Source organism: Peromyscus eremicus, chromosome 3 (assembly GCF_949786415.1).
Source record: "Peromyscus eremicus chromosome 3, PerEre_H2_v1, whole genome shotgun sequence".
Classification (NCBI taxonomy): Eukaryota; Metazoa; Chordata; class Mammalia; order Rodentia; family Cricetidae; genus Peromyscus; species Peromyscus eremicus.
In genome coordinates, this window is record NC_081418.1 from 129,664,195 (window position 1) to 129,677,653 (window position 13,459).

Genomic DNA, 13,459 nt, shown 5'->3' on the forward strand with positions numbered 1-13,459 from the left:
AAGTCTGATGATTCAGTCTGATCTACATTAACTCAAAACAGGGTTTCTTGCATCCCTCAGGATAAAATTACTGTCTCTTCCATGAACCATGGGGATACTACTCACAACACCATTCCACCTGTCTTTCCCATATACCTTACTTTCCAGCCATGATGGTCTGTCCACTACTGTTCAAACAGAACAAACCTGTCCTAGAGGCCTGGAACCTCTAATTCTCTCTGTCTACAATACTTTCAGTCCAGATGGTTCATTCTTACTCCCTTAAAGTATTATATGTAACACAGGCCTCATTTAAGTTTTCTCTAACCTCTGTGCCAAATAGCATAACATCGTCATACTTTAGTCTCCCTTCCGGTGTGTGGGCTCTCCTTATCATACTTACCACCAACCAATACCTGTGTGTGTATACACAAATATGTGTATGTACTCAGGTGTATATGAAAATAAATAATTGTATCTACATGATTTTGCTCTTCACTGTAGAATATATTCTATAATATCTGCTACATTATTTTCTCAGTTACCTAGAACATGACTGTACCACAGTGAATGTTCACCATTATATATCTGTTAAGTGGAATATATGGAAGTACATGGGTATATGCTAACGAAAGGTATCCAAAGAAAATAGAGAGAAGGTGCATAATTTGTAAGATAAAGAGAAATTAACCAAGAAAAAAAATCTAAGATGAAGTCAACTGACTTTGGATTTATGGTAAAAATAAAACACTCTAAAATGTCCAAGCAAAAGAAAAAGTATTGGGCTGGAGAGATAGCTCAGAGGTTAAGAGCACTGGCTGCTCTTCCAGAGGTCCTGAGTTCAATTCCCAGCAACCACATGGTGGCTCACAACCATCTGTAATGAGATCTGGTGCCCTCTTCTGGCTTGAGACATTCATGCAGACAGAATACTGTATACATAATAAATAAAATAAAAAAAAAAGAAAAAGAAAAAAGAAAGAAAGAAAAGAAAAAGTGTTTATGAACAAGAGACAGACGGAGGAATCATTAAGGCAACAGGATGTGGGAAGCTGTCCTTGGTCATTTCCAGAGGTCTGGAGTAAAATAGAACATTTCTGAAAAAATATTCCAGAGGTAATTGTGGTAGTTTGAATAGGATGGCCCCCATAGGCTCATAGAGTTTAATGTCTGGTCACCAGAGAGTAGCACCACTTGAGAGGAATTAGGAGGTGTGCTGTGGGATGTATGGCAAATGTGTTGCTGATTAATCAATAAAACACTGATTGGCCGTTGGCTAGGCAGGAAGTATAGGCGGGGCAAGGAGGAGAATAAAGCTGGGAAGTGGAAGGCTGAGTCAGAGAGACACTGCCAGCTGCCACGATGAGAAACAGCATATGAAGATGCCGGTAAGCCACGAGCCATGTGGCAAGGTATAGATTAATGGAAATGGATTAATTTAAGCTGTAAGAACAGTTAGCAAGAAGCCTGCCACGGCCATACAGTTTGTAACCAATATAAGTCTCTGTGTTTACTTGGTTGGGTCTGAGCGGCTGTGGGACTGGCAGGTGAGAGAGATTTGCCCTGACTGTGGGCCAGTCAGGAAAACTTTAGCTACAGAGGTGTGTCCTTGTTGGAGGAAGTGTTGTCACTGGGGAGTGGGCTTTGAGGTTTCAGAACCTCAAGCCAGGCCTAATGGCTCACTGTCTCTTCCTGCTACCTGTGAATCCAGATGCATACTCTCAGCTACCTCTCCAGCACCATGTCTGCCTGTATGCCACCATACTTCCCACCATGATGATGATGAACTAAACCTCTGAAACGTAAGCCAGCCTCAATCTTTTCCTTTGTAAGAGTTGCTGTAGTCATGGTGTCTCTTCACAGCAATAGAAACCCTAAGGCAGTAACCTACCTTACCCAATGATACAAGGCTACTTTCTCTTGCCAGTGAACTCACTACTGTACCTGGGTGGCATTGGAATCTGTTTTCTGGTATCCAGGGATCTTCTCCTTGCTCTATCTTGAAGATCACATCTGGCTTAGTCACACAATGCCCTGTTAAGACAAAATAACCCAGGCTGGGTGCTCAATAGCTTAGCTTTGTGAACTGAAAAAAATGAAGGAAAATAAAGGCACAGCTTCAGCTAGGGTTCAGGAAGGCCCTCAACATCCTGTAGAGAGGTGAGAATACACCATTGTCACAGCAAAGAGAGATAGATCATCTCAGACCCTAAAGCCTTAAGACTCCTAAGCCTCAAATTGGACATTACAAACATTCCCTCCCAATCTTGGAAATGTGTGTGACTGGTAGCCACTGAGGAAAAACCCTTACCTACTGAGACAAAGTTGCTATAGTTCTCCAGGATCACATCTCTGTAAAGCACTTTCTGAGCAGGGTCCAGCAAATACCACTCTTCCTTCGTGAAATCCACACACACATCCTTGAATGACACGTGCTCCTGTAACAAAGGACTCTTTTCTTGTATGAGGTCATCAGGACTGGGCAACATAAAGAAGATTTAGCAGACCGAGTTTCTTTAGAGTTTACTGAAAAATAATGAACAGCATTACCCGCCCCCTTTATTGCTACACTATGTAGAATAAAAGAAAATAGCTTATACAAACTGAGATTCTGCTAAAGTCTAGGAGTGTTTTAGTTGCTATGAATATGCTGAGGCAAGCAAAAAACACAGTTCCTATTTTCAAAGTGCCTATATGACCTGGTAAGAACACATAAATGTACATTTATTAAATGGACATTGCAAACCTGGGAGTAGATTTCACTTTTTATTGGAAAGTAAAACTTGAAATGGTTAAATAAATGATAGTGATAAACAAGGGACAGGCTCCCACTAAAAAAAGTCCATGGCGATTAAAGTGCTTGCCCTGCAGTCTAACCCCACAGGACAGGATCAATCCTCTCTGCCTCCTGAGGACATCATTTTCTAGAGTCTCATGGACATTTTTTTAAGCACAGTGGTTTTATTAAATATAATAGACAGTTTCATGGTATTTGAACCAATAGTGAACAAGGAGTAAAATAAGCAATATAAGCAGACCCATGGTGACTCAGTTACTGAAACGATTAAATATAAACTTCAAAATAAATTGTGGCTAATATGTTCAATAAAACAGGAAATTAAGAAAAAAATAATGAAAGGATGGGAGAACTCAACAGATACATGAAGGGAGTGATATGTGTGTGTTGTTGGAAAAGGTTAAGATAGCAGACCAAAGGCTATTGTCTTCTGAATAGTTTTCTACTCTGTTTCCTGGTTCTTTACCCACTCACACAAGTGATTACAGATTAGTACACAAAAAACTATTATTAGTAGCCCTATATTCTCTAAAGCTGCTACTCAGAGGTGATGATTACAAAGATGGTGGTTAGCTCTGTCTCCACAGTGTCATCACCCCTGAACGGTGACTGGACTGTGAACAATCCCCTGGGGAGGGCTAGGAACAGATCCCGCAGGCTGCAACTTCACTTGAATGACAATGTCTTCTGCTGTACAGTTTCACAAGGTCCCATTTATCAGCTTTTGGTTGACTATGCTATCAGAACACTATTCAGAAAGCCTCACGTGTGCCTGTTAGCTGAAAAGTACTACCTTTTTCCTCTAATAGGTTCTGGGTATCAAGTCTTAGGTTGAGGTCCTATAACCATTTTTTATTTTGGACTTTTATTAGAAGTGAGAGGGAAGGACGTTGTTTCATTCTTTGACATGCAGCTATTCAATGAGACCACTACTTGTTGAAGAGGCTGTCTTCTCCAATATATATTTTGGGCCTCTTTTTCAAAATTCACATGGATGTAAGATTATGAGGTTTATCTGGGTCCTCAATTCCATTCCATTAATCAATGTGTTTATTTTAAAGACGCCATTATATGACTTTTATTACTACAGTTCTATATTATAACTTAAAACTGGTGATTCCTCTGGCAGTGTATTTTATTGTTTGGGGGGGGATGTGGGTTGTCCTGGGTCTTCTGTTTTTTATATGAATTTTGAAAGTTTTTTTTTTCAATTTCTGTGAAGAATTGTGTTGAGATTTTTCTTTTTTTTTTATTTATTTATTTTTTTTTTGAGACAGGGTTTCTCTGTGTAGCTTTGCGCCTTTCCTGGGACTCACTTGGTAGCCCAGGCTGGCCTCGAACTCACAGAGATCCGCCTGGCTCTGCCTCCCAGTGCTGGGATTAAAGGCGTGTGCCACCACTGCCCGGCTTTTCTTTTTTTTTTTTTTAAGGTTTATTTATTATGTATACAGTGTTCTGTCTGCATGTATGCCTGCATGCCAGAAGAGGGAGCCAGATCTCATTACAGATGGCTGCAAGCCACCATGTGGTTGCTGGGAATTGAACTCAGGACCTTTAGAAAGAGTAGCCAGTGCCCTTAACCACTGAGCCATCTCTCCAGCCCGTGTTGAGATTTTTCATGGGAACTGTACTGGATTGCTTTGAGTAGGGTGGCTAGTTCACAATATTAATACTATCAGTATACGAAAATGGGAGGTCTTCCCACCTTCCTGAATTGTGGTGATATATTGTGTACCCCAATAAAACTTATGTGGGGATCAGAGGGCAGAGCCAGCCCTATATTAGACAAAGAGGCCAGACAGTGATGGCACACACCCTTAATCCTATCACTCAGGAGACAGAGATCTCTGTGAGTTCAAGGCCACACTGGGAACAGAGCCAGGCGTGGTAGCACACACCTTTAATCTCAGCATTTGAGATCTCATGCCTTTGCTTGGGAAGTACACACACCTTTAATCCCAGGAAGTAGGATGGCAGGGCAGAAAAGGGTATATAAGGTGTGAGGAAACAGGAACTCACTCTTGAGGCTGAGGATTTCGTAGAGGTAAGAGCATGGCTGGCTTGTTCTGTTTCTCTGATCTTTCAGCTTTCACCCCAATATTTGGCTCCAGGTTTTTTGTTATAAAACCTTTTAAGATTCATGTTACACTGCATCTGCACTAATTTCTTTCTTCAGTATCTTAAAGTTTTCATTGTAGAGGTCTTTCAATTCCTTAGTTGAATTTATCTTTTTAAAAAGGTGGCATGTAAGAAGGCTCCTGACTTTTTGTGTGTTACATTGTATCCTGATACTCTGCTGGGTTTATCAGCTTTAGGAGACTTCTGTCGGAGTCTTTACCTTCTCTTATGTATAGAATTGTATCATCTGCAAATATTGGTACTTTTGAGTTTGTCCTTTCCTATTTGTATCCTCTTGTCTCCTCCTGGTGTCTTGCTGCTCTCAGGGAGACTTCAAGTGCTATGTTGGACAGGAGTGGATAATCTTAACCCTAAGTAGATATGCTTCAAAGTTTTCTCCACTCAGTATGATGATGGCTCTGGGCTTACTGCACTGTCTTTACGTTAGCATATGTCCCCTGCATCCTTAGATTCTCCAGGACTTTTATCATGAAAGGAAGTTGGATTTTATCAAAGGCTTTTTTCTGCACCTAATGAGATGACCATGTGGTTTCTGTCCTTGAAACTATTTATGTGGTAGATTGTATTTATTGATTTATACATGTTGAACTATCCCTGTCATTGAGATGAAGCTTACTTGATCACGGTAGATGATCTTTTTAAAATGTTCTTGAATTTGATTTGTAAGTTCTTTATAGAAAGCTCTTTTATGTCTGCGTTCATCAGATTGGTCCTATAATTCTCTTTGTTGGGTCTTTGCCTGGTGTTGGTATCACAACAATGTTGGCTTCACAAAAAGAATTTGGGCAAAGCATGGTGGTGCACAACTTTAATCACAGATTTGGAAGTAGAGGCAGGTGGGTCTCTGTGAGTTTGAGGTCAGCCTGGTCTACATAGTGAATTTCATGACAGCAAGGATAACACAGTGAGACCTTATCTTAAAATAATAATAATAATAATAATAATAATAATAATAATAATAATAATAACAGAAGGGTTCCATCCTTTTTATTTTATGGAATAATTTGACATTAATTTTCTTCTTTGAAAATCTGTCAGAACTCTGTTCTGAACCTATCTGATCCTGTTTTCAGTTGGAGATTTTAAATTAATACGTCTACCTTATTGGTTCTTAGGGTCTATTATTATTTATCTCATTCTGATTTAACCTTCTGGATTATACACATTTAGAAATTCATCTGTTTCTTTTGGATTTTCGAGTTTAGTGGAATATAAGTTTTTAAAGTATATTCTTAATGAATCTCTTAATTTCCTCAGTATTTTTTCTAATGTCTCCCCTTTCATCTGTAATTTTATTAATGAATCTTTTCTTGTGGAGGGGGAGTTTAATTTGTTTAATGGCTTGTCTGTGGGAGGCCAGCTCCCACCATTTAAAAGGGTTCCTATGAGGAGGAAAGAAGGATAATAAATTTTTAGATAGAAAGATAGAGAAGAGGAGACAGAAACACAGGATAGCTTTGGGAAGATCTGGATCAAAACCCAGTGGCCCTTCTGCCTCTTCAAAGGGGCTTTTTACAACAATGCCAACAGCCGGGGCAAAAGACCTCCCCCTTGCTAGATCAAAGCACACTGCACAGCCAAGTGTAGACCCTTCCAAACACCTGGTAACCATGCCCATGTCATCCCTTTATGCAGCCCTACTAGGTAAAGCAAGCTCAGATTCTCGGACCCTGAGTAAGTTCTCACTAGGAAACCTCTGTGGGTCTCTACCCTTGTCAATCATCAATTCTTTTTCAAAGAATCAACTCTTTATTTTCTGTTTGTTTGTAATTTTGTTTCTATTTTATTAATTACAGCCCTGGTTATGATTACCTCTTTCCTTCTAGTGTTTTGGGATGTTGTCTATTCTTATTTTTTCCAAGGTTTGTAGGTGCATCATCAAGTTATTTAGATCTCTCAAATGTAATGATGTAGTCACAAAGAGCTAAAAACTTTCTTCTTAGGATTACCTCCACTATGTTCCATAGATTTTAGTACGTTATTTTCATTTTCACTCAATTTTAAGATTTTTATATTTTCCTTGTAGCTAGAGTTTTCCTGCCTGGCCCACAGTGAGGACAAATCTCTGTCACCTGCCAGTCCCACAGCCGCTCAGACCCAATCAAGTAAACACAGAGACTTATATTGGTTACAAACTGTATGGCCGTGGCAGACTTCTTACTAACTGTTCTTATATCTTAAATTAATCCATTTCTATAGATCTATACCTGGCCATGTGGCTCGTGGCTTACCGGCATCTTCACATGCTGCTTGTCATGGCGGCGGCGGCGGCTGGCAGTGTCTCCTCCCACCTTCCTGTTCTCTCAATTCTCCTCTCTGTTAGTCCTGCCTATACTTCCTGTCTGGCTACTGGCCAATCAGTGTTTTATTTATTGACCAATCAGCAACACATTTGACATACAGACCATCCCACAGCATTTCCTTGTTTCTTCCTTGACTCTATTACCATAAAATTCTGTGTTTAGTCTCTGTGAGTTTGTATATTTCCCTTACTTTCTGTCCTAGTTAGAAATCTTATTGCTATGATGAAACAACATGACCAAAAGCAAGCTGACTTACACTTCCACACCATAATTTATCACTGAAGGAAGTCATTAAAGTCAAACAGGGTTTGAAACCTGGAGGCAGGAGTTGATGCAGAGGCCATGGAAGGATGCTGCTTACTGGCTTGCTCCCCATGACTTGCTCAGCTTGCTTTCTTATAGAACCCAGGACCACCAGCCCAGAACCTCCCCTATCGATCACTAATTAGGAAAACTGCCCACAGCCAGATTTTTGTGGAAGCATTTTCTCAATTTGAGGTTCCCTCCTGTCAGATGACTTCAGTTTGTGTCAAGCTGACATAAAACTAGTCAGCACTTTCTATTGCTCTTGCTATCTAGCCCATTCCATTGTGGCCAGATAGAATACAGATGTCCTTTTCAATTTTATTATATTCATTAAATCCTGCTTTGTGTTTATTTGTTTACTTATTTATTTAGTTAGTTTGTTTGTTTTTCTATTATCAGCTTGATACAGTATAAATTCTTATCTGATTAGTGAAATGTTTCATTGAGGTTTGCCCAGTAATTGAGTAAAACCAAAACTTATTATAAGCCACAGTCTTATAATAGGGTCCCCCCTGCTATATAGCCTCCCAGGTTCTGTGGGTGGCAGTCTGATTGTTCTTTGCTTTATATCTAGTATCCACTTATGAGTGAGTACATACCATGTTTGTCCTTCTGGGTTTGAGTTACCTCACTCAGGATGATTTTTTTCTAGTTCCATCCATTTGCCTGCAAATTTCATGCTGTCATTGTTTTTCTCTGCTGAGTAGTACTCCATTGTGTATATGTACCACATTTTCTTAATCCATTCTTCAGTTGATGGGCATCTAAGTTGTTTCCAGGTTCTGGCTATTACAAATAGTGCTGCTATGAACATAGTTGAGCATGTATCTTTGTGGTATGATTGAGCATTCCTTGGGTAAATGCCCAAGAGTGGTATGGCTGGGTCTTGAGGTAGATCAATTCCCAATTTTATGAGAAACCGCCATACTGATTTGCACAGTGGTTGTACAAGTTTGCATTCCCACCAACAGTGGAGGAGTGTTCCCTTTGCTCTGCATCCTCTCCAACATAGACTGTCATTAGTGTCTTTGATCATAGCCATTCTGACAGGTGTAAGGTAGTATCTCAGAGTCATTTTGATTTGCATTTCTCTGATGATTAAGGATGTTGAACATTTCTTTAAATGTCTTTCAGCCATTTGTGATTCTTCTTTTGAGAATTCTCTGTTTAGCTCTTTAGCCCATTTTTTAATTGGATTGTTCAGTATTTTGATATCTAGTTTCTTGAGTTCTTTATATACTTTGGAGATCAGTCCTCTGTCAGATGTGGGGTTGGTGAAGATCTTTCCCATTCTGTAGGCTGTCTTTTTGTCTTATTGACCGTGTCTTTTGCCCTACAAAAGCTTCTCAGTTTCAAGAGGTCCCATTTATTAATTGTTGTGCTCAGTGTCTGTGCTGCTAGTGTTATATTTAGGAAGTGATCTCCTGTGCCAATGCGTTCAAGAGTACTTCCTACTTTCTCTTCTATTAAATTTAGTGTAACTGAATTTATGTTAAGGTCTTTGATCCACTTGGACTTGAATTTTGTGCATGGTGACAGATATGGATCTACTTGTAATCTTTTACATAATGACATCCAGTTATGCCAGCACCATTTGTTGAAGATACTTTGTTTTTTCCATTGTATAGTTTTGGCTTCTTTGTGAAAAATCATGTATTCATATGTGCATGGATTAATGTCAGGGTCTTCAATTCGATTCCATTGGTCTGTATGTCAGTTTTTATGCCAGTACCAAGCTCTTTTTATTACTATAGCTCTATAGTAGAGCTTGAGGTCAGGGATGATGATGCCTCCAGAGGTTGTTTTATTGTACAGGATTCTTTTGGCTATCCTGGGTCTTTTGTTTTTCCATATGAAGTTGAGTATTTTTCTTTCCAAGTCTGTGAAGAATTGTTGGGATTTTGATAGGGATTGCATTGAATCTGTAGATTGCTTTTGGTAAGATTGCCATTTTTACTATGTTAATCCTACCTATCCATGAGCATGAGAGATCCTTCCATTTTCTGATATCTTCTTCAATTTTTTTCTTTAGAGATTTAAAGTTCTTATCAAAAGGTCCTTCACTTGCTTAATTAGTGTTAACCCAAGGTATTTTATATTATTTGTGGCTATTGTAAAGGGTGATGTTTCTATGACTTCTTTCTCAGCCCTTTTATCATTTGTATATAGGAGGGCTACTGATTTTTTTGAGTTGATCTTGTATCCTGCCACTTTACTGAAGGGGTTTATCAGCTGTAGGACTTTCTTGGTAGATTTTTTGGGGTCACTTATGTATACTATCATATCATCTGCAAATAGTGAAAGTTTGACTTCTTCCTTTCCAATTTGTATCCCTTTGATCTCCTTTTGTTGTCTTATTGTTCTAGCTAGAATTTCAAGTACTACATTGAATAAGTATGGGGAGAGTGGACAGCCTTGTCTTGTTCCTGATTTTAGTGGAATGGCTTTGAGTTTCTCTCCATTTAATTTGATAGTGGCTGTTGGCTTGCTGTAAATTGCCTTTATTATGTTTAGGTATGTTCCTTTTATTTCTGATCTCTTTAGGACTTTTATCATGAAGGGGTGTTGGACTTTGTCAAATGCCTTTTCAGCATCTAATGAGATAATCATGTGGATTTTTTCTTTCAGTTTGTTTATATGATGTATTACATTGACAGATTTTCTTATGTTGAACCATCCTTGCATCCCTGGGATGAAGATCATGGTGGATAATTTTTTTGATGTGTTCTTGGATTCAGTTTGCCAATATTTTATTGAGTATTTTTGCATCAATGTTCATAAGGGAGATTTGTCTGTAATTCTCTTTCTTTTTTGCATCTTTGTGTGGTTTGGGTATCAGGGTAAATGTAGCCTCATAAAAAGAGTTTGGTAATGTTCCTTCTGTTTCTATTGTGTAGAACAATTTGAAGAGTACTGGAATTAGTTTTTCTTTGAAAATCTGGTAGAATTCTGCACTGAAACCATCTGGTCTTGGGCTTTTTTTGGTTGGGAGACTTTTGATGACTGTTTCTATTTCTTTAGGGGTTATTGGTCTATTTAAATAGTTTATCCAGTCTTGATTTAGCTTTGGTATGTGGTCTCTATCCAGAAAATTGTTCATTTCTTCCAGATTTTCCAATTTTGTGGAGTACAGGGTTTTGAAGTATGACCTGATGATTCTCTGGATTTCCTCATTGTTGGTTGTTATGTCTCCCTTTTCATTTCCGATTTTGTTAATTTGGGTGTTCTCTCTTTGCCTTTTGGTTAATTTGGCTAGGGGTTTGTCTATCTTGTTGATTTTTTCAAAGAACCAACTCTTTGTTTCATTGATTCTTTGTATTGTTCTCTTGGTTTCTATTTCATTGATTTCAATTTGATTATTTCCTGGCATCTATTTCTCCTGGGTGAGTTTGTTTCTTTTTGTTCTAGAGCTTTCAGTTGTGCTGTTAAGTCATTGGTATGAGATTTCTCCATCTTCTTTATGTGTGCATTTAGAGCTATGAATTTTCCTCTTAGCACTGCTTTCATAGTGCCCCATAAGTTTGGGTATGTTGTACTTTCATTTTCATTGAATTCTAGGAAATCTTTGATTTCTTTCTTTATTTCTTCCTTGACCCATTGGTGTTTCAGGTGGGTATCCAGTTTCCATGAGATTGTAGGCTTTCTATAATTTTTGTTTGTGTTGAAGTCTAACTTTAAGGCATGGTGGTCCGATAAGATACAGGAGGTTATTCCAATGTTTTTGTAGCTGTTGAGGTTTGCTTTGTGACCAAGCATGTGGTCAATTTTTGAGAAGGTTCCATAGGGTGCTGAGAAGAAGGTATATTCTTTTGTGTTAGGATGGAATGTTCTGTAGATATCTATCAAGTCCATTTCAGTCATAACATCTGTTAGGTCCTTTATTTCTTTGTTAAGTTTCAGTCTGGTAGATCTGTCTTTTGGTGAGAGTGGTGTATTGAAATCTCCCACTACTAATGTGTGGGGTTTGATGTGTGACTTAAGCTTTAGTAATGTTTCTTTTATAAATGTGGGTGCCTTTGTATTTGGGGCATAAATGTTCAGAATCGAGACTTCATCTTGGTGGATTTTTCCTGTGATAAATATGTAATGTCCATCCTCATATCTTTCGATTGATTTTAGTTTGAAATCTATTTTATTAGATATTAGGATAGCTACACCAGCTTGCTTCTTAGGTCCATTTGATTGGAAAGCCTTTTCCCAGCCCTTTACTCTGAGGTAGTGTCTGTCTTTGAAGTTAAGTTGTGTTTCTTGTATGCAGCAGAAGGATGGATCCTGTTTTCTTATCCATTCTGTTAGTCTGTGTCTTTTTATAGGTGAGTTGAGACCATTGATATTGATGGATGTTAATGACCAGTGATTGTTAATTCCTGTTATTTTTTTGTGGTAGTGTTACGTTTTCCTTCTTTGATATTTGTTGGTGTGGGATTATCTATTGCCTGAGTTTTCATGGGTGTGTTTAGCTTCTTTAGGTTGGATTTTTCCTTCTAGTGCTTTCTGTAGGGCTGTACTGTTTAAATCTGGTTTGCTGGATATAATAGTCTGGGTTGGCATCCGTGGTCTCTTAGTGTCTGCATAACATTTGTCCAGGACCTTCTAGCTTTCATAGTCTCTATTGAGAATTCTGGTGTTATTCTGATGGGTCTGCCTTTATATGTTACTTGGTCTTTTTCCTTTGCAGCTCTTAATATTTTCTCTTTGTTCTATATGTTTAGTGTTTTGATTATTATGTGGTGAGGGGACTTTTTTTTTTTTTTTTTTTTGGATCCAGCCTATTCAGTGTTCTGTAAGCTTCATGTATCTTCATAGGTATTTCTTTCTTTAGGTTAGGAAAGTTTTCTTCTATGATTTTGTTGAATATATTTTCTGTGCCTTTGAGCTGTTATTCTTCTCCTTCTTCTATCCCTATTATTCTTAGGTTTGGTCTTTTCATGGTGTCCTAAATTTCTTGGATGTTTTGTGTTATGACTTTTTTGTCTTTAGTGTTTTCTTTGACTGACAAATCTATTTTCTCTATTGTGTCTTCAATGTCAGAGATTCTCTGTTCCATCTCTTGCATTTGGTTGGTTATGCTTGTTTCTGTAGTTCCTGTTCGTCTAGTCAGGATTTCTATTTCCAGCATTCCCTCAGTTTGTGTTTTCTTTATTATATCAATTTCAATTTTCAAATCTTGAACTGTTTCCTTCATCTGTTTAATTACTTTTTCTTGGCTTTCTTTGATTTCTTCTAATTTTTGGTTTGTTTTTTCTTCCATTTCTTTAAGGGAATTTTTTATTTCTTCTTTAAGGGAATTTTTAATTTTCTCTTTAAGGGCCTCTATCATCTTCTTAAGGTCATTTTTAGGATTGATTTTTTTCTGCTTCTTCTACCTTGGTATGTTCAGGTCTTGCAGGTGTAGAATTGCTAGGTTCTGATGGTGTCATATAGGTCTTTATGTTGTTGCCTGTATTTTTGCACTGGCATCTACTCATCTCTTCCTCTGCTCAGTGTAGGCGGTGTCTGTGTCTGAAGGTGCCTCTCTTGTTCTAATTGTTAGTCTTGGTCCACTAGGAATTCTTGGTCAAATTGGTGCTGTTGGGCTCTGTTTTTTCGGGAACAGCTTAGTCCAATCAGTGTTAGTGGGTTCTGTCTCAGGGAGCAGTTGTTCCCAATTGGTGCAGAGTATGCTTATGGTTCATAGGGGTTGGTTTTATTTGGGGGGGGGGCAGGGAAACGTAGCTGTCTGGTCCCTGGGAGTCCGATGGGTAGGGCTAGGGGCTAGAGACCTGATCTGCTTGTCCAGAGATGGGGGCTTACCTGTTCCAAGTCAGTGTAGGGTAGGCTTATGATTCTGGTGATCTGGTTCGTTGGCTGGGCGGCACCTTCTTTTGTGTTCTCAGGTCACATTTTGCTTTATTCATCAACTCCTCAGCTGATCTTGTTTCCTCAGACTGCAGAC

At 38.6% G+C, this 13,459-nt stretch overlaps 1 protein-coding gene across 1 annotated transcript in view; it reads right to left on the minus strand.

Annotated features, from left to right (window-relative positions):
* The window catches only part of Znf248 (zinc finger protein 248), a 32,091-nt gene that overhangs the window by 6,786 nt on the left and 11,846 nt on the right, over positions 1-13,459 (minus strand). Inside the window, exons 2-3 of the mRNA XM_059256864.1 lie at positions 2,291-2,417; positions 1,924-2,013 (exon numbers count right to left, since the gene is read on the minus strand). Of these exons, the coding sequence (XP_059112847.1) occupies positions 1,924-2,013; positions 2,291-2,417 (217 nt within the window). The remainder of the gene's footprint in view (positions 1-1,923; positions 2,014-2,290; positions 2,418-13,459) is intronic.